This window comes from Lathyrus oleraceus, chromosome 1 (genome assembly GCF_024323335.1).
Source record: "Lathyrus oleraceus cultivar Zhongwan6 chromosome 1, CAAS_Psat_ZW6_1.0, whole genome shotgun sequence".
Lineage (NCBI taxonomy): Eukaryota > Viridiplantae > Streptophyta > Magnoliopsida > Fabales > Fabaceae > Lathyrus > Lathyrus oleraceus.
Genome location: NC_066579.1, coordinates 290727080 through 290749964, shown reverse-complemented (window position 1 = coordinate 290749964; position 22885 = coordinate 290727080). Strand labels below are relative to the sequence as shown.

Sequence of the window (22885 nt, the reverse complement as noted above, 5' to 3'; positions counted from 1 at the left end):
TAGTGCTAGTTTCAGGCCGAATATGGGCCTATGCCAAGGTGATTCTATTTCCCCTTACATTTTTATTTTATATTCTAACATATTTTAAAGTCTTACACTTAATGAAGAAAAAAAGAAACAACAAAAATATCATGCAAGTGACTATGAATGTTCTAAATATTAACCATTTAATTTTCGCTTGATGATAGCCTAAGAGCAAAGTCTAAAAAAAAAGTAGAGGTGATTTCTCACCAAATATTAAAAAGCCTCGTGTCAACTAGTGAGCCTTGATAAAAATGAAGTGTTCTTTAGCCTAAATGTGTCTATCGTGAAAGAAAATATGATAGGTAACGATATTGATGTAAAGACTCCCGATTAATTTTGACAGATCAAAGACAATGTCTTCTCATTTGTCCATTACCGTATCAAAAAGAAAATTAAAATGACAGAAAGAAATAAAATTGAAATAATAGATATCATTTCCCTTGATTTCCCTTCATTAAATTTTAAATAATTCAAAATAATAAATTCTAATATAGCTTATCTTATATGATTCTTCTATTTGTGTATTAGATATAGGTAAATATCATCATACCTAAGATGATAAGTAAGTAGGTATATATAACTAATTAATTTTTTGTACCAATCTCTCTCGTGTAGGATTCAAATCCACATAACTCTTATACACACATCACTACATATTGACATTTTATATAGCAATAACAACGACAAAAAAAAAAGCGGTGTTGTTTGTTTAGATTATTATTATCAATCGATCGAAGAAAATTCAGAATGGGGAATACGTTCTGTTTATTCTGTGGCTGTGTCGAACAGTCTAGCGTCGGCGTTGTTGAACAGTGGGGTCGTTTTCACCGAGTGGCTCAACCTGGTTTCCAGTTCTTCAACCCCCTCGCCGGTGAATGTCTCGCTGGTATTCTCTCCACTCGTATCGCTTCCCTCGACGTCAAAATCGAAACCAAAACCAAGGTAAGTAACCTAATTTTCCATTCCTCTCTTTGTGTCTTTCTTTATTGGATCATAAACCTTCGTTACAAGGAATTTCAGAATCGAACTCAGATTGATTTGATCTTGGTTGAAATTTGAAACTCATTAGTTGTTGACTTTGATTTATTTGTTAATTTTGAGTTGTAAATGGCAATATTTTATGTAATGATGATGATGATGATGGTGAGAGGCTTATTGTGTTTGTGCAGGATAATGTTTTTGTGCAGTTGTTGTGTTCGATTCAATACCGCGTGGTTAAGGAAAGTGCTGATGATGCTTTTTATGAGTTGCAAAACCCTCAGGAACAGATCCAGGCTTATGTTTTTGATGGTTTGTGTTTTGCTCTTGGTTTTGTTTATGATTTTGGTTGTTTTTTTTGTGTTCATCAAAGTTTTAAATAACGGTCGCGGTCGCGCAAAGGTTTTTACAGTTTCCGTCTGTACATATGTTGCGATCCTGGTGTGAATTAACTACAATTTCTTTTTCATCATAAAAACTGTGAATATCAGTACATGTACCTTCTGATACCGTTTTGTCATAGCCGTTTTCGCGGCAACAGACCGTTTTTTAAAGCCTTGGTGGTTATATGTTTTCTTAATGATGATTGTTGTTAGTGATTATTTTTTGTTAGTTGAAAAAGTTGAATTGATCATGAATGACCACTTTATCACTAAGCTGCCTTATCACTGTTGATTTTTGTAGTTTTAGTTTTTTATTTAGTTAAGTTTGTGTTTGTGGTTTGTTATTGCAGTCACTCGTGCTATTGTTCCGAAGATGAATTTGGATGAGTTGTTTGAGCAAAAAGGTGAGGTTGCAAAAGGTGTCATGGAAGAACTTGGAAAGGTAACCACTCTCATTGCTTTTATGAAATTATGTTAATTATAGTAGAAGGAAAATGTTTAATTTGTAAACATCTTCGCTGTAAATTTTTTAACTCAGATCAATCAATCATAATTGTCATACCTTTAACTTCAATCATAACTACTTTTAAAGTCACACGTATGATTTGGCTATTTATGTAAGAATTAGTAAGCGAAAAGAAACTTAGACTTCATACACAGAGTAAGTAATTGATAAATTCCTGCGAACTATCACAAAGTTGTTGCTTTGGTTTGGTACATGTTGTCGTCGTCGTTGTTTTTGTGTGGTAGTTGTCGTTGTTGCTGCTGCTCTTAAAATGGTTGTTTTCCGTTCAATGGGAAGATTTATAAGTTATATTGGAGGAAATGGATCCTCTAAATTTAGGATGATAAAGTGGTTGTTTGTCGTTCAATGTACTTAATGGTAGTTGCTTTATCTTGTATCAGGTGATGGGAGAATATGGATATAGCATAGAGCACATACTGATGGTTGATATTATACCCGATCCTTCTGTGCGGAGGGCGATGAATGAGATCAATGCAGGTAATAATACTGATTTGTAGTTTTTAGACTCTGTTTCTTCTCTTCCAATAGGCATATCAAGCAGTAAAATGTATGTTTACAGAATACTCGGTCACAAAATGTAACTATTGGGTTCAGAAAAATGATTCTGTGTGTTCTGATGTTATACTACTTTTTCCCCATGTTTCTATTTGTATGGAATCTGATGAAATGGAAGCATCTTAATTTTAGTTTTGTGCACATTGATGAAATTAAGCATTTTTCCCCTAAACTGTAAGCTCTTTGTGCACACGTACTCTTGTTATTGCATCTTAGATTTTTTGTACGGAATCTAATTCATATTACAAAACTAGTTTGTCAGGTTAGGAATGTCACTCTTGATTAATTTTTTTCCTGTCTTATTTTTCACGAGACATGGGTTTTTTCATGACTTATGTTAATGTCTACGTCCGCAAAAGTCTGCAAACAAAAACTGGGCAGAACGGACATATTAGAGGGTGCAGCCTTAAAACCTTGGTCCAACCAGCCAAAAAGTGCGGACAAAACAGACATGCCTGGCGGGTCGGGTCCGTTTTGCCACCCCTAGGTTTTCTTAATAAACTCCCTTTGGTTGAGTGGAATTAATCTTAGTGCATAGATATTTTGTTGGGTGGCCCGAACGGATATGTTGTGTGATAGAAGTGGAATGTACAGGTAAATGATGGATAGTATATACTGAACTGAACATGTATAATAATCAACAGCAGTCTGAGAATACTTTCGGTAGAGTTGGTAACAAGAACATGGAGAAGAACTGATAGATACTAACCCAACCTTTAGGAATTAGAAAGCATAGTTTCTCCCAACCTAAACCAACAATTAATAACCGAATGCCGTCCATTTCCTACTGTACTAACACTATGATACAATATCAGATATTTTTATTATTGTTTATAAGTTGATGTAGTGTGTGAAGCTTAACTAAATAAGTATTGATTTAACTTTGCAGCTCAAAGGTTGCTACTTGCTAGTGAATTCAAAGGAGAAGCTGATAAAGTGGTTATAGTTAAAAAGGCGGAAGCAGAAGCTGAATCAAAGTATTTAGGCGGGGTTGGTGTTGCAAGACAGCGTCAAGCTATCACGGACGGTTTAAGAGAGAACATCTTGGAATTCTCTACCAAGGTAGAAGGAACTTCAGCAAAGGAAGTGATGGATCTTATCATGATTACTCAGTACTTTGACACAATCAAAGAACTTGGGAACTCTTCAAAGAATACCACAGTTTTTATACCTCATGGACCTGGCCATGTTAGGGATATTAGTAATCAAATACGCAATGGAATGATGGAAGCATCATGTGCTCAAGTAACTGATGATGTTGAGTGATTTTAAGTTGTAAATTTATATGTTTGAGTTGGTACTAATACAATTCATTGGTATTTATAGGAACTTATTTATTTCCCAGTGTATTAAAAATATAGTTTTGTTTATTTGGAACTTATTTATTAATATATGTAAAACTGTCAAAACAATATATAATAAAAAATAAATGAATGTCAGGATAATAGGTATTTCAGTTAGATTCATTATCTTTCAGTTAGGTTGTTGATTGACTTATTCTTCTATTGATTACTACTTTTCTAGCTAGTGTAAACGTGAGTTGTTTTGTTGCTTTCTGTTAGATTTGTAAAGGCTACATAATAACCTTAAGAGTTAATTGTTGTTGATTTAGAATGAGGTGACAATGAAGTAGAAAATTCCATTAAAAATGTCATTGAAAAAGATGGTGAATGAGGATGTTTGCACCAGTGATAAAGCTTAGAAAAGGTTTATATGTGCTTAAATAAGCTGCACGAGCTTGGTTTAGCCACATAAAAACTTTCTTCTTGAAGGAAGGGTTCATAGAATTGTCATTGTCACAACGATCATACTTTTTTGTCAGTGTAAATTAAAGAGGTAAATTTATGATTCGTATCTATGTTGATGACTTAATTTATACGGAGAATGATGAGATCATGATTTGTGAATTTAAGAATTCTATTATCCATGAGTTTGAAATGAGTGATTTTGGGAGAATGAGATACTTCCTTAGTATTGAGGAATATGGAATCTATATTTTCTAAAGAAAGTATGCAATGGATGAGCTAAAGCGGTTTGAAATGAAGAAGATTAATTCACCGTTCAATTCCATTATTCTTGGTTTCATGTCAACTGAGAATATTCACAGGAGAATATCACAAGATTGAATCTTAAACTTTTTTTATACATTTTGATTATGACACTAATATTTTGTAATTTTTTTCTTTAAAAAAAATATATTTTATATTTAAAAATAAAAATAAAATGATCCATTAATAAATCTTTATTTTTTAATATATTAACTTTTTAAAATTAAAAAATATATAAAATTATATAATTACATATTACATAATATATAAAAGTTAAATAATATGGTGGATGGTACTTCCGCGATCCTCACCTCAAAGTGTCATTAGAGAAACTTTTTCCTACATAAATTCCGTGAATAGATAATTCTCATGGAACCCCCGTTAACAGATACAAATTGACGTCTCTTTTCCAAAGTGAGCAAAGATGAACGTGGTGTTAAAGTGGACTCAACTTTCTACAAACAAATTGTAGGTGACCTCATGTATTTTATAGCTATTAGACCCGATTTAATATTTACTATCAGTCGTAGTAAAGAGATTCTTGAGGGAGAATCAACTTTAATATTTTCTACAATAAGGGAGGGAGTGAAAATAGTTTCACTGTGTCAAAATGATTATGTGTCGGTGACATAGAGGACGATAGAAGTACTTGGGATTATGCTTTCTTGTTAAGTAAGTATGGGAGTTACTTCATGGTCATTTAAAAAACAAATTATTATTATCCTCTCAAACAACCGAGGTAGAATTTGTGGCTTCTAGGTATTGTGTTAATCAAGTTGTTTGGATGATGATGATTTTGGAAAGGTTAAGCCATTTGCAAGATGGTGTTATTCGATTGACTTCAAATGCAACATGGAAGTGTATAATATTTTTTTTAAAAACCTTAAAACTAAATTTGTTTTTAGATTGATTTTAAGAAGAATTGTAGAAGAAGAAAACAATAACAAGTAAATAAGATCAGAAAATAAAGAGCTGAGAGATTAAAGAATAACACATATGAGTTTTTCATGGTTCACCCTACAACATTACGTACCGTCTCCAAGGATGCACCTTGAGATTTCCAATATAACTTAGCTTTTAAGATAATATATATCAACAACCTTCGTATACTAAATTTTTATTCCACGTTCATATTACAGCCTTTATAATATCTTAGAGTTCAAGAGAACAATCATCTATTGGTTTACAATTACAGTTCTGAAGGATAAAGGAGCAGTTACACAAGATAAATTCTACTATGTGTTCGCTCTATCAACACTTAAATTATTTTAACTGAGTGTGAAAATTTTAAAAGTAAGAGGGTAGAAGAGAAGGAATATTTATAATTATTGTGTCTTTTCAAATGGCCGGTCTTCTTTATTTAATAAAATATTTATCCAAGAAAGAGAGTAATTTTAGTCGGACCCTTTTCATAGTTGATTAAAAAAAAAATAGGAAATTTTTTGTTGGATTTAAAATATAATTGATTATATGGCTTCCCTAATGATATTGAGCGGGTTTGTCCCATAATAAGTTACATATATTTCACAATCGATTAGAAAGAGAGTTTGTTGTATAATCAATTAAATAAACATCATAATCGATTATATTTTGATTTTAAAAAGTTTTGTTCAAACCAAAGTGATTCTAATAGAATATTTAAAAACATATTAAGTTTGAAAAATGTATGTGTCACATGATCACATACAAATTTATTGGAGATGACAATGTTTTCCGATGGTGTTTGGAGATGATAGTGTTTTTTGAACGATGTTTTTTAGTATTTGATTCTTTTGCACCAATCACTATAAACTTCTCACTTTTTAATCAATTTTAAACTTTCTTTTTTGTTTCATGAAATTTATGATTATTTTTTTAACTCTTTATCATAATAAAATTATTATTATAGATGTTCATCACATAAAACCATATATGAGAGTACTACTATGGTTTGTAATAACACTTGAACCATCAAGTTTTTAAAGAACTAGGTAATACGTGGAAGGTGTCGATCCATGTTCTTTTCCATTAACTAATGTGACCTTACAAAAGGAGTTGTTGAAGTGATTCATGGTGGATCTCAAGCAGGATCGTCCCACTCAATTTGGAGGTCCTGATCTATTTTAAAATTAGATATTTAATAGATGAAAACACAACAAATTAAAAAAAAAATATTTTATTTAATTCTAAATAAAATTAAATATATAGAAACAAAGATGATAAAATATACTATGTAGAAATTTGATTTATCGAAGTTTAGTTATTCGCGTCTTTCTTCTCTTACCATCTTCGATTTATAAAAAAAAGTTCATATCATTTAATAAAAGAAAAAAATTCTTTGAACAATTTCCACAATATTAATAATGAAGTGTTTTATTTAATAAACAATCAACAATGTAAAATTATAAATTTTCAAAGTCTCACAACTACTATTTCAAATTTATTAATGTAGTGATTCACAATGATACAAAAATATAAATATTTTCAAAATTACATCTCAAAATTTTTTATAGATCTATAAAATGTATTAATAAAAGAAAAAAAAATTAATTAGGTTAATTGCGATATTAAATTTTAAATAAAGTTAAATGTAATTTATTTAGATTATCGGCTGCTGGATAGGATGTACTTCAATATATTAATAAAAGAAAATATTTATTAAATTAATTGTAATATTAAATTAAATTTAAAAACAATGTGGTGGCATTTTTTTTATAAAAGTAAAAATATACATAAAATGTAAGAACAAGGAATCAAACCCGGGTTGTATTACTACCAAAATAGTATGACCACCACTAGGTTACACTACAATCATATATTAAAATGAAATTAGTGATATATATTTGTTAGTCTTATATTTATATTGACCCTATCAATCAAATTCGGGGCCCTAAAAAGTCGGAGACCTTGTGCGGTAGCACTCCTCGCACCCCTCCAGGGCTGCCCCTGATCTCAAGAATATATTACCTACATTATGACCAAATTTTATTCTTCTGTTAATCACCTCGTCTCTAGCTAGCATAAATATGAGATGTTTTCTTGCATTGAACTAAGACAACATGAGATGTTGTCTTGCATTGAAGTAAGACAACATAAGTATTTTTGGATTCTTTTATTATTTTGGTTTTAACGGACTTTTGGTTTTTTAATTTGATATTTTTTAGTTTTTAATTTTTCTATTTTAAAAATTAGTTTTTTGATTTCTCAAAAAATATATTTTTATGATGTGACATTGATGAGTTAGATAATTTTTTATTTTTTACATAATTAATAAATAAATAATCATTTTTATTAAATAATTAATTATTTTTATTAAGTTTTTAAAAATATCAAATAATTAAAGTTGTAAAATTAAAATTCTAGACCTAAACCCATTTCATTGGACCAATAATCCAACATTCAATTTTCAAATCAATGTTGGTGTAACTTACATAAAAATTAAAACTAATTGTCATTCAAACAATGTGGGACTTGTAACGAAGTCTTTGGTATAAAAAAGGTCTCATTAGGCGTGTCAATTCGTTTGTATGTATTTTTAACGAACAATCACGAGTTTAAAAGTCTGTGAGATTAACTCAAAAAATTTCGAGATCAGTTTTGTGCAAATACGTTTACAAAAAAGTATGTATGTGAAGTGATTGCGAATCTCTACGTGCAGACAGAGGGAAGATAAACTTTAATAACAAAAATGCTCAAATTAAAGTAAAAAAATATTACAATAACTAACATTAAATAAATGTAGTAAATAACATAAATGATAAAGTGTTTCAATTAAAAAAACACACAGACAAATAAAATGCAAGGGACACATACTCACGTGTTACTCACAAACTGTTTTTCACTTTGACTTGGGTACTCCGGTTCTATAGAGAAAGTATATGAAATTTGCGACCTCGATTACAACATATGAATCTACTATATATATGAAGCTAAAGATAATTGTCTCCAACAAGTTATTTTAAGAAAATAGACACGTCTTCAAGAACATGCAACTCGATATCCTAATGTGTTGCCACGTCGTCAGTACTTGAAAACTGCTGAAAACCAGTATCCCACGTTCGTAACTTTCTTTAGCGACTAGCAATTACCTGCTCGCCAAAAGTGATTTCTTGACAGCGCTAAAACCCTTCTCCAGTATTTGATTTCCAAAATCTTCTAAGTCTTTGAAGTCTGTCGTACACTTTGACTTCGATACGATGTCGAGTGATCAATCAGATCTGTCCTTGAGACTCCAAACCATGTCTCAAGATCAACTTTTGAGATTCTTCCAAATCATAGTTCAAGTTGTCAGTCAAAACACTATAGTTGACGTACCCATTCCTGTCAACTTGTGTCAATTAATGCTAAAACTTAGCATTTTTCTCATGCAACATCCAATTGACTTACTCCCAGATAGAAATTACAGGCTAACAGATGGCTAGCACTCGAACATTTAAATCAGTTCAAGATTCAAGATGATTAAAGTGAAATTGGAAATCAGAGATTGTATACCTTCTCATAATATGTTAATTATTTTTATATTTTGGATCGAGTATAGTGGGCTTGAAACATATTGGATCGTAACTGGTTAGGCCTTCCGGCCGGTCCATAACATGACGAAAATCCATCATCATAAGTAAAAAATGAAAGAAGAAAGACCGCTGCTTCCATAACTTAATAATGGCATAGACTGGATTTTCGAAATAGCAGTAGCAACAATTGTATTCATTCTTCTAGATGTCTAGATGTCTGCTACGCATCTCCAAGTAGTGCCCCTCAATGCAAACCAAATACCTAAAACAAATATTTTGATTCAAAAGGTATTCCAACATTCAAAATTGTCATAAAAATTCAATTTTTAATAAAACAAGACAATGATTTTATTGAGAGGAAAAAAGAAGCTAAAACCCTTGGAACAAAAGGAAAATGATGATGTGTGGCTGATTGTGACCTGAATGAAGTTATTTTGATTCATGAAGATGAAGATGATAAAAGTATATATGAAGATGATCAAAGTAGGTACGAAGACGATGAAGTTATATGATGGAAGATTATTTCATAAGACACTAGTGGTTAAAGTGGTAAAGGATTGAACAAGTTGAGTGAGTGTACATGTGTTTGAACCTAGCTTGTTGCAATTTTTTGCTTTTTTAATTTTTAAGATTTCAAAGCATAAAAAAATAAAACTACCGTAAATTAAAAGAAATAAAAAGTTAAAAAAAAAAATTCAATTTAGTGATACAAATCATTTTAAAACAATAAAAAAAAAAAATCAATCACGTCAAAAATTTTGATTATTAAGTTTCATGAAATTCTTAAAGAAGAGAATCTTTAAAAAGAGAATCTTCGAATGTTAATGATGAAAATCAAATTTTTTTTTACAGATTTTTTCAAAGTCAGGGAATCTTACCAAATATTCTTCAAATGCTGCAACCCTGATTGGAGTAATGTCCGAAAATTGATTTTTGAAGTTGATTTGAATGAATAGAGGAATTATGAGATTTCAAAAATGGGAATAGAGAGGTTTGAGAAAACCTTGTTTTTTCAATGTTACTCAATGAGGAGGAAAAAAAAAGGCAAAATTTATATTAAGGGTGAGTCCAAATTACTTATTTCGGATGGTCTGTCCATATAGTGTTATCCACACAACATGTTTTTTCCCCAATTCCAAATAAACAAGTTGGCGTTTGAGGGAATTGTGATGCTTCTGGATTGTATAATCAGTACAGTGCGAGAGAGACATTTTAAAAAATTAATAGGATTTGAGAGAAATACTAATAGTGTAATCAACAACCCCTACATTTTTATTAGTGTTTTGCTTTATTTTAAGTATCTACAAAACTTCAAAGCCTAAAATGACTTCTGTTCTATATCAAAAGATGAAGATGATTCCTATATGACAACTGGTTCTTTCCTACACAAAAAGTTCCCACTAAAAAGATTATCTAATGTGGCAAGAAGGCTTCTGCAGTATTCGAATACAAAGTTTGTTACAATCAAAATGCTTATGGAAGTCAGTGCAAAAAATGCACAAGCTTTGTCAAAAACAGAGATCCCTGATTCAAGAAGAACTAATACATGCTTAGTAAAAGTTATGGAATTAACATTCTAATAATAATCGCACAAAACCAAAGTTTTGGAATTTTTATTATTCTTTTATAGAATACAGATGAATTTCTTTCAATCTCATCGGTTCTTAGAGAAAATTGACCCATGAAGCACGGACACCGGAAACATGACACCGACACTGACACGTCAACACCGGTAATAATTTGAAAAAATGAATAAATTAGACGTAATCACAAGTGTTGGTGTCGGTTTTGGACACAAACACGCCATTTTAGAGAGATATCGGTAATTGACATGCCATGAGAACATAGTATCCTAGATCTCAACATCATTCCTGAGCCATCACTAGTGATTTGGAGGCATAAGTGTAACCAGTAAGGGCCAAATGTGTTTGCCAACAAGGACCGAACTGTTGGGAAAACACAAACAGAAACTTAATTTTCAATCTACAGATATACAGACAAATGCTCTACCAAACCTTACAATAGCCTAACTCAGTGAACAAACAATCCATACCATGCAGCAGAAAAACCTCACTTTGATGCATAGAGAAAACAACTTTTTTTTCCTTTTGAAAGCACATTGCTAAATCTTTACCTTGCAAAAATAGACGAATTTTAATCTTCTTTAGGGATTTGCAAATTAACCGAACTGACGAACTCTCAAGATACTGGTTCCTCCTCAGACACTGTGCCGGCACGGAAAACACTTGAAACTGCCTCACAAATGTCACTGCATGTAGAGCAAGTCCTTTGCTGCAATTTAAGCATTAGTGATTAGGGTTGAAGAACACTTCCCACATCTACCAGTAGTCTTTGCAAGAACAAACTCCATCTTTAAAGTGGTGATACCTCGTCCTATCTCGAACTATAATTACTCGATCATAAACCTTGGATATAAATTTTGTTGCTTGATGACAATCCGCACAAACTCTTAAATTCTTCACAATGCGAATTGGAGTTCCAGGTTCCGTGTTCATCAGTCCAAAGGCAATAGCCAACTTCTCACTGTGTACAGAAAGAGCAGTCTCTTTGTCTTCCTCATCATCAATATCAAGCAAAACTTCCGCTAACTCGGGAACATACCCAGCAATCTTCAACTTGCTTATCATCTCATCCAAAAATAAATAAATCTCTCTACTTTGCAGATGTGATCGGTCTCCAACAAGGAATTGATGGAATAATCCTTTCAATTCAATTGAGCTGCAACCAGGGATCTTTTTCCTGTCACTACTGTCTCTCAGCGTTCTTGCTTCACTGAATCTCCCAGATGTAGAAAATATATTACCCAACAAAACATTACACCCTATATGATCCGGATCAATTTCTTTAATTATTCTACCTATTCTATATCCGCGCTCCATATCTTTATAGATTCTACAAGCATTCAACAATGCTCCCCAAATCGCAACATCCGGAGCCATTGGCATGCTCAAAATCATGTCTTCAGCTTCCATCAAGAGCCCAGAACGACTAAGTAAATCGACCATACATCCATAATGCTCTAATTCAGGGCTAATTCCATAATCGCTAGTCATCAATTCAAAATATAATTTTCCCTCTTTAACCATATACCCATGGCTACAAGCATTTAATAAGGCAATGAATGTTACTTTGTTAGGAGAAACTTTTTCAACCTTCATTTGTTCAAAGAGATTTATAGCTTCTTCAGGTTTTCCATGCATTGCTAACCCGCCAATCATTGCATTCCACGGCCAAACCTTTCGCTTCACTTTGTGTTCATAGAAAACACTTGATGCATATTCTATCTCTCCACACTTTGCATACATATCAATTAGGCTAGCAAGAAGTCTATCGTTTATCCTAATCTTCTCCCTCCGAATGTAAACATGGATCCACTTTCCCTGATCCAACGCAACAAGATTTGAACAGGCTGCAAGAGCGCTTACCATGGTATATTCATTTGGTTGGACCCCAGCTTGCAACATCTTGTGGAAGAAATCCAAAGCTTCCATGAAACAGCCAGCCTAGAGAGAGGATGAAGTAACTTTAGACAGAGTACATAGACAATCAAGTTAAAAACAATAAAAATATATAATATACTTTTTGCCATTGTTATGGAATTTAGATGAATAGGGAAGAGAAAATAATAAAAACTTTGATTCAGAGTAGTCAATCCCGGATAGCGGCGCAGAGCAGCCGACCCCAAAAATGGGTTAGTGGGATAGCATATAGTGGGATGACCGCTATTTGATAATTTTTTGAACAAACTACATGAATAAAAATTATAAACATATGAAGTGCAGAGGGAAGAACAAAGTGCAGGGAGAAGTGATGGAGAACTTGTGGGTTTTCTTTGGCACTAGTTAAGTGTATAAACGTCCGTGAGAGAAGGTTAGGGTTGAGTCTCAACTCAAATTTGATTGAAAAACCCAAAACTACCCTTAAAAAGTTTTAAATTTAAGGGGTAATTTCAGTTTTCCTGATGGGAAAAGGATAGCGGGACAGAAACCGCTATGGACCGGGAACCGCTCCGGCCTCGCTACCCGCTATTTACCCTATAGCGACCCTACAGTGTTCTGCACCACTATGGCTCATCCCATAGCAGCTGGCCTCCGCTCCGCTATAGCGAGATAGCGCCGCCATTGGCCGCTATTGACTACTCTACTTTGAATATTAATCATAAATAACTTAATACTAACTTAGTAGTAGCTTCATACAAAAAACTAAACTAATCCATATTTATAGGAATACATAGACTCAATCCTAAATAAATAGGAAAATCAGGAAACAAATAACAATAATAAGATATGAAAATTAATCCTAGGAGATAATCTAAGACTGATATGCTACTATTGAGAACAAATTCTAAGAGATAAACCATGATATTCTGAGATATTCTTTTCTATTCTAACACTTACAACTGTAAGCATGTTAGTATCATTATTTATTTATTTAACATTCTAAACCTGCAATACCTGAACATAACCAGCTATTATACTACTCCATGACACAACATCTCTCTCATGCATTTCATCAAACAATTCCTTAGCTACAACCATGTCACCGGATCCAACATAAGCAGCAATCATTGTGTTCCAACTAAACAAATCTTTCTCCATAGCCGAATCAAAAACCTTCCTCCCATCCTCAACAAGTCCCATCTTTCCATACATACCAATCAACGCATTTACAACAAATACATTATTATCCAAACCAACTTTCACAGCATGTGAATAAACCTGCTCCCCCTCCCTCACACACAAGCCATTTCCACATGCACCAAAAGCAAACACAAAGCTATACCGATTCGGAGAAAGACCCGAATCCCGGATTAACGAGCGGAACACCGCAAGCGAACCACAGCAAGAATGGGGCGACAAAGAATTCTCTTTGATCATGGTGTTGTAAATGAATAAGTCCGGTTGAGGAATTTGATCAAACAGTTTGTGGGCATAAGTAAGAGAAGATAAAGCAACATGCCTGAGGAATTTGTTGGCTATAACAAGATGTGAGATTTGAGCTGTGGTGATTAAGTGTGCATGGGTTTGCTTAATTTGTTGCATGGATTTGCATGAATCAATCAAAGAGCTAAGTTTAAAATGGTTAACAAAATGAAAAGGCTTGGTGATAATCATAGGGGCTTGTGTTTGGTACAACCGATACACTGAATTCAAACTTAGAAAATTTTAAATATTTTATGTAAAAAGGAAAAAAGAAAATACATTTAATATCTTACTCTTAATTTTATGGGTATTTATTGATAAATTTTGATCATATTAATTTTAAAATAAATAATAATTAGAAAAGTATAGAATAAAAAGTATTTAATAAATCAAAAAAAAATGACTGAATATATTTTGGATTGCTATGATTCTACTACTTATATTAACATCTTGGCTTTACACCTGATAAAAGTTTTCATAAAATAGTACATTGTGCATTATTTACAGTTAAATTATATTTACAGTCAAATTATTTATTAAATAAATACACAAAATATATAATATTGTCGTGATGCATCTGGTTTTTATAAGTGACTAGTGTATGTTTATTTTTTTTATTGCATTAATACGTGTATTTTTTTTAATGAGTTTTTCGTGAACGTTTAATTAAAAATAATGTTATTTAAAAAATTATTAAAATAAGATGATAAATATTTATTTTTAATATATTTTAATATTATACTATCTGAGTTATTTCACTTTACCATTTGGTACCGAAAATGAATGCATCTAAAATAATTTTGATTTAATTTAATTTTGATCCCTTATTTTACTTCTTTTTTTATCCCCGTTTTAAAAATTATGGTTTTAGTCTCTCTTTTAAGTTTTTAGGTTGGATTTTAGTCCCCAAAAGGGATCAAAAATCCAACACAAAACTTAAAAAAAAAAGATCAAAATTGTGATTTTTAAAATGGAGGGACCAAAATCCAAAAAAATACAAAATAAGGGGGCCAAAATTACAATTAAGTCAATAACTTTACTCGAGATCTATCCTGAGGTTGATTACTAAAGAGGACAATGAGTTCCTTTGTAGGATTCCTTCTTAGCAGAAAAATTAGGATACAGTGTTGGATATGAATAAGGACGGGTCACCGAGCCTAATGGTATGAGAGAGAATTTTTATTAGTCTTACTGGGATATGGTCAACTCAGATGTATATCTAGCGGTTCAACTCTTCTTTATTGGTGGAAGGAGCATATGAATACAAATATTATAATCTTGATTCCTAAGGTCAATGGACATATCAAATGTTAGATTTTTGGCCTAATGCTCTAGAAAGCTTCCTTTTGAAAACTATTACGAAAATTTTAGAGACAAGTTAGGAAAATTTGCAGCTAAGATTATCTCTCCAAACCAAAGAGGGTTTATTCTGGATCGTTACATTGAAGATTGTGTGATCATAGCTTCAGAAACAGTTAACGTTCTTGACAAGAAAACTTGGGGAGGTAATGTTATTTTGAAAATTGACATTAGAAAGCTTTTAACACTTTGGACTGAAACTCCCTTCTTGAGGTGTTACATTCCTTCGGGTTCAATTCCATTTTCCAAAATTGGATCAGAGAGATCTTACACTCTTCCATACTTTCTATTCTTATGATGGTAACCCCATAGATTTCTTTAAGTGTAAATGTGGTGTCAGATAGAGGGGTCCTTTATCTCCCTTACTATTTTTGCATAGCGGATTATGCTCCTAGACGGGCGATAACTTTAGCGTCTAACTAGAGTATCACTAAACCTCTGAGGGTCAATATGGGAATGACTTTACCGACTCATGATCTTTATGCATATGATATCATGATATTTTGCCAAGGTACTTAGAGTGACACCCATAAATTTCTTAAATTTTTCAAGACTATGGAGCAGCGTATGGGAAATTCATTAATACAAGAAAAGTAAGTGTTACGTGAGAGCTATGTCTTTGCAGCGAGTGGTTAACATTCAAGCCTGATTGAGTTTTTGACAGGGGAAACTCCCTTTCACCTATCTTGGTTGTCCATTGTTCAAAGGAAAATAGAAGAAAACTTGTTTTTAGAGGATATCCGATAAACTAGAACTAAGTTTGCACCCTAGAAAGGTGCATTGATTTCAATCATAGGGAAGTTTAGCTCATCAATTTGGTAATCCAGAACATGTTGGTTTACTCCTTTCATATCTACAGATGGCCATATAAGGTCATATTCCAACTGGATACTTGGTTCGGAAACTTCATTTGGAATCGAGATATCATCATCAAGAAATTTTGCACAATAGCATGAAGCGTAGTTTTTAAACATGTGGATAAGGGCGGTTTGAGTATCCGCTCGGAAAAGCAGCTTAATGAAACCTTGACACTTAAACTTACCTAGGATTTCTTGACTTCTTCTAAGGAGTGGGCGATTATTTGTAGAGCAAGATATACCCATAATAACTCTTTTAGATCTTATCACAAAAAATCTTCGATTTCTCCTTGAATTCGACATCAGTATAACCATTTGAAGGCGAAGACTAGATGGGTGATAGAAACGGGGGATAACATTAACTATTGGAATGAGAATTGATTAGGAAAGCCTCGTAGAGAACTTTTAGATATCCCGCTTCACAACAGACAAAAGTTGAATACTAAGGTTAAAGAACTTATTAAAGGGAACAAATGTATCATCCCGAGTTTTCTACGGGAGAAATACCTAGCGGTAGTAGTCAAAATCAACCAAATTCATATTCTACATGATCATCTTTCGAATAAGTTAATTTGGGAACACACGAATAATGGAGTCTTAACAGCGAAGAACACACACTATAATTTTTTGAAATAAACTAATTAAAATACTATATATAATTTTTTGAAACAAACTAATTAAAATACTATAAGTAATTACTATTATGTAATTTTACAATGTCTTCCTCAAAAAATTTCTACCAAAATTATATTTCTTTTAACAATAATAAATAGTAATAATAATAATAATAAATGAAAATATTAATATTTTATGATACTCTACTAAAATTTTCAACTATAAAAAATCTATTGTTAAATATTATTACTAATAATAATAATAATAATAATAATAATATTTTATATGATTTCACTAGTTTTTAAATTTTGTTTTAGTTACAAATTTTTATTTTTAGTTTTTATTTGATTTTTGCTCTTATATTTACATTCTAACTATATTATTTTTATTAATTATTAAAAAATATATTATTAGTTATTAGGCAAAACAATTTCAGGGGTCTTTTAATTTATTTTTTGAATAGATTAGTCTTTTAAGTGTTTTTTAACAACTTGATCTTATAAGTTAACAAATCGTGTGTACTATTAACTTTTTTAACAAGGTAAATATGCTAATTATGAATGTAATTATTTTAAGTGGTATAAAAATGATGAAGTACAAGTACAAATACAACACTCATACACATGGTCAACCTTGAGCAAGAGGAAGACGACCCTTAGCCTAGGGCCTCCAAATTAAGGGGCCTCATTTTATTTTAAAATAAGTAAAACATATAGTTAATATTATATTAAATAAATTATAAAATAAAAAATAAATATTAATTTGTCAATGACCCAATGGAAGTAGAGTAAATTTCAAACATGGTAGTAAAGGTTGTGGATTCAATGTTCTTGAATTTATTCGATCCTCCTAATTTCATTTGTATAATTACGCATCCATTTTTTTTATTCATATTATGACAAATATTAATTATTTAAACTATTTAAAGATGAATACAAAATATAAAAATTAAATGAAATTGAAGACTTAATTTTTTAATTTTTTATTTTTAATTATTGATTCTTTTTATTTATTAATTGTTTAATGATCTTTTGGAGACACTAAAATATAAAGACTTAGTTGATGAATTTGCTTCAAAATAATATTTCAAAAAAAGACTCTTTTTAAGTAATTAGAAATTTTAAGTTGTATGATTTTTTTTTATAGTTAAAAAATACTTTGAATTTTTTATTGTTTGATTTGATTAATATATAATTGTATTTTTATACATTATTTTTAATTATTAAAATTATATTTATTTTTAATTTAGGCATTTTTAAATTAGAATAGGGTTTTCATATTGATTGGGATGATCCTGGATAATAGCACATGTGATTATATATATATATATATATATATATATATATATATATATATATATATATATATATATATATATATATATATATATATATATATTAATTATTATTACCGTTAACGTGTCGATATCATGTACGATGTTGATGTCGTGTGCGTTGTTGAAGGCGCGCATACCGCTGAAACTCTTGCTGATTTTGGAAACATGGAATGGAGTATTTATATGAATGTATAAAGGATTCTTGTATTCTTTTTCAAGAATATTTAGCATAATGTCATTCTTTCTTTGTTAATTTTTTCATTTCATACCGATTTTTAGCAATTACTTGCTTTTTACATTTTAAATCAATGTTATAAATACTTAGCACTATAATCTAACTATTCCATGTTGTTTTTCAATTTTATTCATATCTTATAGATAGTCACCAATACATTATATATTTCCTTGATAGTTAGTTGAGAGTGATTCTCTCCCATGAATTTTTCATCCAGTTTAATCCTAGTCATTAATTTATTTTACTGTGTATTAATTGTATTATTAAAATAACAATTGAAGGATAGATAGATAGACCGGAGTACCTCATGTGAGTTTTCCACGGGAGGGAATCCAAACCCATAGTTAGTCATGTATTATTTCCTTGATAGTATTTTGAATGCTTTTAAACTTTATTCCATTGGTGCCACTATTTGATACGTTATCGAGAAATGTTATAAAGTATGGTAATTTTCACTTGTGACCAACTATATCAAGGTTGTTCATAATACCGTTTTTTAAATTATTTATTTAGACTTATGAAAAGGTTGTCACGGTATTCAGGTCGGAGGAGGAAATATTTATAACTAATGTCAACGCTGACAAATATAAGGATTTGACAGATAAGTGAATGCAGTAAAATATTTTTATTTGACGAATACAAGAATGTCTTTTTTAATTGTATTTTTTTTATTAAGGATCCATTTTTATTATTTGCTTCGGGCCTTTAAAAAATTGAGACCGACCCTGCTCACACATTTTTAAATGTTCAAAATATGAGAAAAAAAATATAGAAATCCCACTTAAAAGATCAAATTGTTAAAAAAAAACTTAAAATACTAACTTGTTAAAATAAAACTTAAAGGACCCCTTATATGATTTACTTAGTTATTATTATTATTAGGGTAATGTTAACTTGTGCCCCAATGGCACAAGTTAAGAAACCCACAAATAGAAAAAATTTATTGAAAAAACCAATATAATCATTAACTATGAATTTTTATTAAATTCTCAGTGCAAATTCCAAAACTTTTTTACTTTATTTATCTCTTAACTTGTACTCTTGTGGCACAAGTTAACATTACCCTTATTATTATTATTATTATTATTATTATCCATAGTAATAAAAAATATATTTAATTCTCCTCTTTATATATAAGACAAATAAATATATATTTTTTAATTATTTACTTTTTCTGAAATTTTTAAAGAATTTAACTATTTATAGTTTTAGAAAAGTTGATGTTAGAAACTTTAAAATTTTAAACCAATTATTATAAAAAAGTTTGTTGTACAAGGGGTTTGAACCCTAGAAATTTCATAGGAGGGAAGTTAGCTGATCATATATATATATATATATATATATATATATATATATATATATATATATATATATATATATATATATATATATATATATATATATATATATATATATATATATATATTAAAATACATAAATAATTACAAATAACTAAAACTCCTCCCCTCCTTCTTTAAGTCCTTCTTCAATTTTTAGTAATCATCGATCCTTAACACGATAACTAACATTTATGTGTTACTGAGACTAAATTTAGATCGTTTATTATATTTTTTTTCAAACTTTTATGGCTATATCAAAAAAATGTCAGACTATAATTTCAATTTTAGGGAAATATTTTTAATTAGTAATGTTAGAGGATCTTTTATATTCAATTTTAACAATATGTTTTCTATATGTATATGTTACAAACTTCCACCTTCAATTTTTGAGAAATGATTTTGGTCGATAATTACAATTTTTATTACTGGAGCATTTTATGTTATTGGAGTAATGTTTTTGTTTATAATAATATTCAATTTTTATATTCAATTTTTATGTGGTTGCTTTAGTGGCAGATTTATTATATCTGAATCATATAGTGTTAAGAACATGCATTGTTGCAGTTCTTATGTCTTAAGACTTTTCGTTTACTGTTTTATATTTTTGGGATATAAGTGTGATGTAAAGGATTATGATTCTCTATTTTGAATTGTGCATATATATGTTTTGTTAGATAATATTTTTATGTGTTTCTTTATTGTATAATTTTGGAAGATTTTGTGATGTTCTATTTAATCTAGATTTTGGAAAAATAAATGGTTTATTCATATTTTTATGATTTTTAATTCTTTGTTAAATTTTATCTTGTATGGTTGTGGATTATGAAAGTTAATCCATTACAACCAAAACATTTAGGTGCAAATGTGGAGTTGTAAGGTTGATTGATGTTTAACTTGTTGTATGGTTGCAAGAAAGAAGTGTTTTTCTATGAAATAAAAAGGGAATGAAAATATTTTCGTAGTAATAAATCGATCACATTTTCTTTTAAGTTTATTTATTTATTATCCTTCAAAAAAATTGAAATGTGGGTGTTTTTTGCTTAGGAATTTGACATGTCACTAAATCTCGTTAATTTAAAATCTTTTATTTTTGTTTTAAATAAGTTTATCTTAAATTTTTTATTTGCAAAGTACATAAAAAAGAAAGATCCGGAAGAAGACATAGTTTAGACAAACATTAATCCAATGTTAATGTAATTTTGAAAGGATATTGTCATACCCCAAAATTTGCCCGTTGATATTACAAGGCACTTTCCAAGGCACTCCGACTTATTCTACAAGGCACTGACATTAAAGGAACAAAAGCCCAGCTCACAACAGGCCCAATCCAGAAAATGGCCCGGACTAGCTTGCTCGCTAGGCGAGCAATTCCTTCGCCTAGCGAACATTTCATCATGACACTCGCCCCAGCGAAGCATCAGATCCAGTAAAAGCCCAAAATAGCTTGCTCGCTAGGCGAGCAATTCCTTCGCCTAGCGAAGCTTGCGAATATCAGAATTTCTGGGCTTCATTCTGAGCCCATTAGGTCACAAAAAAGAGCATTATAAATACCAGCACTTCAGTAATGAAAATGAGGACGAAAACAGACGAGGACGGACGGAAACCCTGGCATAGAAACCCTGGAGATCAACTTGAAAGCTCCCGAGTAAAGAAACCCTGAAGGCCGCTCTTTCGCTCCGAAGCTACCGCCGCCCAGCTCCGCCCGATACCAGAAGCAATCCGCCAGTTCAGTGTTACAATTCAACTGCAACAGGTTTGCGCGTCACTATTGTTCCATGTTTCCAAGTTGTTATCTCTAAATACATAATGCATCATGATCGAATTTTTGGATATGTAGTTAGATTTTGCATGTGAGTTTAAATATGCATGCCTATCCCGAATGTGCGACCATGTTATTTCTGTAGTTGAATACCACAAGGCTTGCAGCATGCTGAGATTATACTGTTCTGAAATTCAAAACCAGCAGCCGCTCGCTAGCACATCGCTAAGCGAGCCGGTAGCGAGTACTCGCTAGGCCTTCGCTAGGCGAAGCAGAGGCGAACGGGACAGTGGCTGCTTGGTCTCTTTGCTGTTCTATCTTATGTTCATCTAATCATGATTTATTATAGTTCTGCATCATTTGGCCTGAATTCATGACTGTTATGTTTATTTTATGGTGCAACTTTCAATTATGCTTTATCTCGATGCTCTAATCCGTGTGTTGAATTGTGTAAGGGCTTACTTATTCCCGAAGAAACGGCCGGCCAGGTATTCCACTTTATGTGTGGGATACCCTTATGGAGATTCACTCTGAATTATTCAATTGATTTTAATGTATTTCATGGCAAAGATCCACCCTAATGGCTTAATTGTTCTTAACGTATTGTTTTTAGCATGGATCTAATTACCTACTTGATTACGGCCACTTAATTGAATGTAAAACTTTGCCTTTAAATAAGTGATATCGGACCTCTCTTTGTTACTCCACGATTACGGTATTACGGTCATGTCCCGCGAATGTAGGGATACACCTAGCAAAGACCCTTCGGTTAAATCATCATAAAATAAATCATAGTCCCTCGGATGTTGCCTTCGAATATATGATTTCGTCCCTCGATGACCCTTCGGTGTAGCCTACGGTTAAATGATGATCGTCCCTTCGAAGGCTAAGGTATCCTTACAACTGTTGCCTTCAATGACCTATCGATGACCCTACGATGACCCTTAAACATCCAAAGGGTAAAATTACTTACTTCTCAATAGTAAAGGCAGTTTTACCCTCATAAGGATAGGAAACGTTCATAACGACCTTAGGAAGGTATAACTCTCAATTGCTGGATCATAACCTAAAACATTCCCCACCCCTCACACTTTGCAAATCCTAGAATCATTACCAAGTTACACTTTTCTAAACCGTTTTCAAAATCAAACGAGATAAATACTTTGTATACATTCATACGAGAATCATTACAAAGTTAAACTCTCTTTTCGAAACATTTTTAAACAATTCACCAACACCTTTCAGACAAAAATATAAGTGATCCAACAATTAAGAGCCCATGGATAACCATGGATACAAAGGGTGCTAATACCTTCCCTTTGTATAATGTACCTCCCGAACCCAAAATCTATTGAGGTCTTTCCTGTTCTTTTCCACCTTTCCTTATTGGATAAAAGAAAAGTCGGTGGCGACTCTTGCTATCCGCGACATTGCGAT

General features: G+C 31.4%; 2 protein-coding genes across 2 annotated transcripts; one reads left to right on the top strand and one right to left on the bottom strand.

Moving 5' to 3' along the window:
* The first annotated feature begins 559 nt into the window (after positions 1-559).
* LOC127131028 (hypersensitive-induced response protein 4) lies at positions 560-3926 on the top strand. Its single transcript, XM_051059974.1, has 5 exons — positions 560-966; positions 1194-1314; positions 1736-1827; positions 2292-2388; positions 3356-3926. Exons 1-5 carry the CDS (start codon positions 772-774, stop codon positions 3730-3732), a joined length of 882 nt encoding a protein of 293 aa, XP_050915931.1. The 5' UTR covers positions 560-771; the 3' UTR covers positions 3733-3926.
* Positions 3927-10587: 6661 nt separating this feature from the next.
* On the bottom strand, positions 10588-14241 carry LOC127131023 (pentatricopeptide repeat-containing protein At3g62890). The gene is made up of 2 exons (XM_051059969.1): positions 13480-14241; positions 10588-12528 (listed from the first exon to the last, which is right to left on the bottom strand). Exons 1-2 carry the CDS (start codon positions 14137-14139, stop codon positions 11344-11346), a joined length of 1845 nt encoding a protein of 614 aa, XP_050915926.1. The 5' UTR covers positions 14140-14241; the 3' UTR covers positions 10588-11343.
* Positions 14242-22885: the final 8644 nt, after the last annotated feature.

Coding starts and splice junctions, on each gene's coding strand:
- LOC127131028 (XM_051059974.1), top strand. CDS start 772: ATGGGGAATACGTTCTGTTTATTCTGTGGCTGTGTCGAACAGTCTAGC. Junction 1,828..2,291: donor TCATGGAAGAACTTGGAAAG/GTAACCACTCTC, acceptor ATCTTGTATCAG/GTGATGGGAGAATATGGATA. Junction 2,389..3,355: donor GATGAATGAGATCAATGCAG/GTAATAATACTG, acceptor TTAACTTTGCAG/CTCAAAGGTTGCTACTTGCT.
- LOC127131023 (XM_051059969.1), bottom strand. CDS start 14,139: ATGATTATCACCAAGCCTTTTCATTTTGTTAACCATTTTAAACTTAGC. Junction 12,529..13,479: donor TAATAGCTGGTTATGTTCAG/GTATTGCAGGTT, acceptor TCCTCTCTCTAG/GCTGGCTGTTTCATGGAAGC.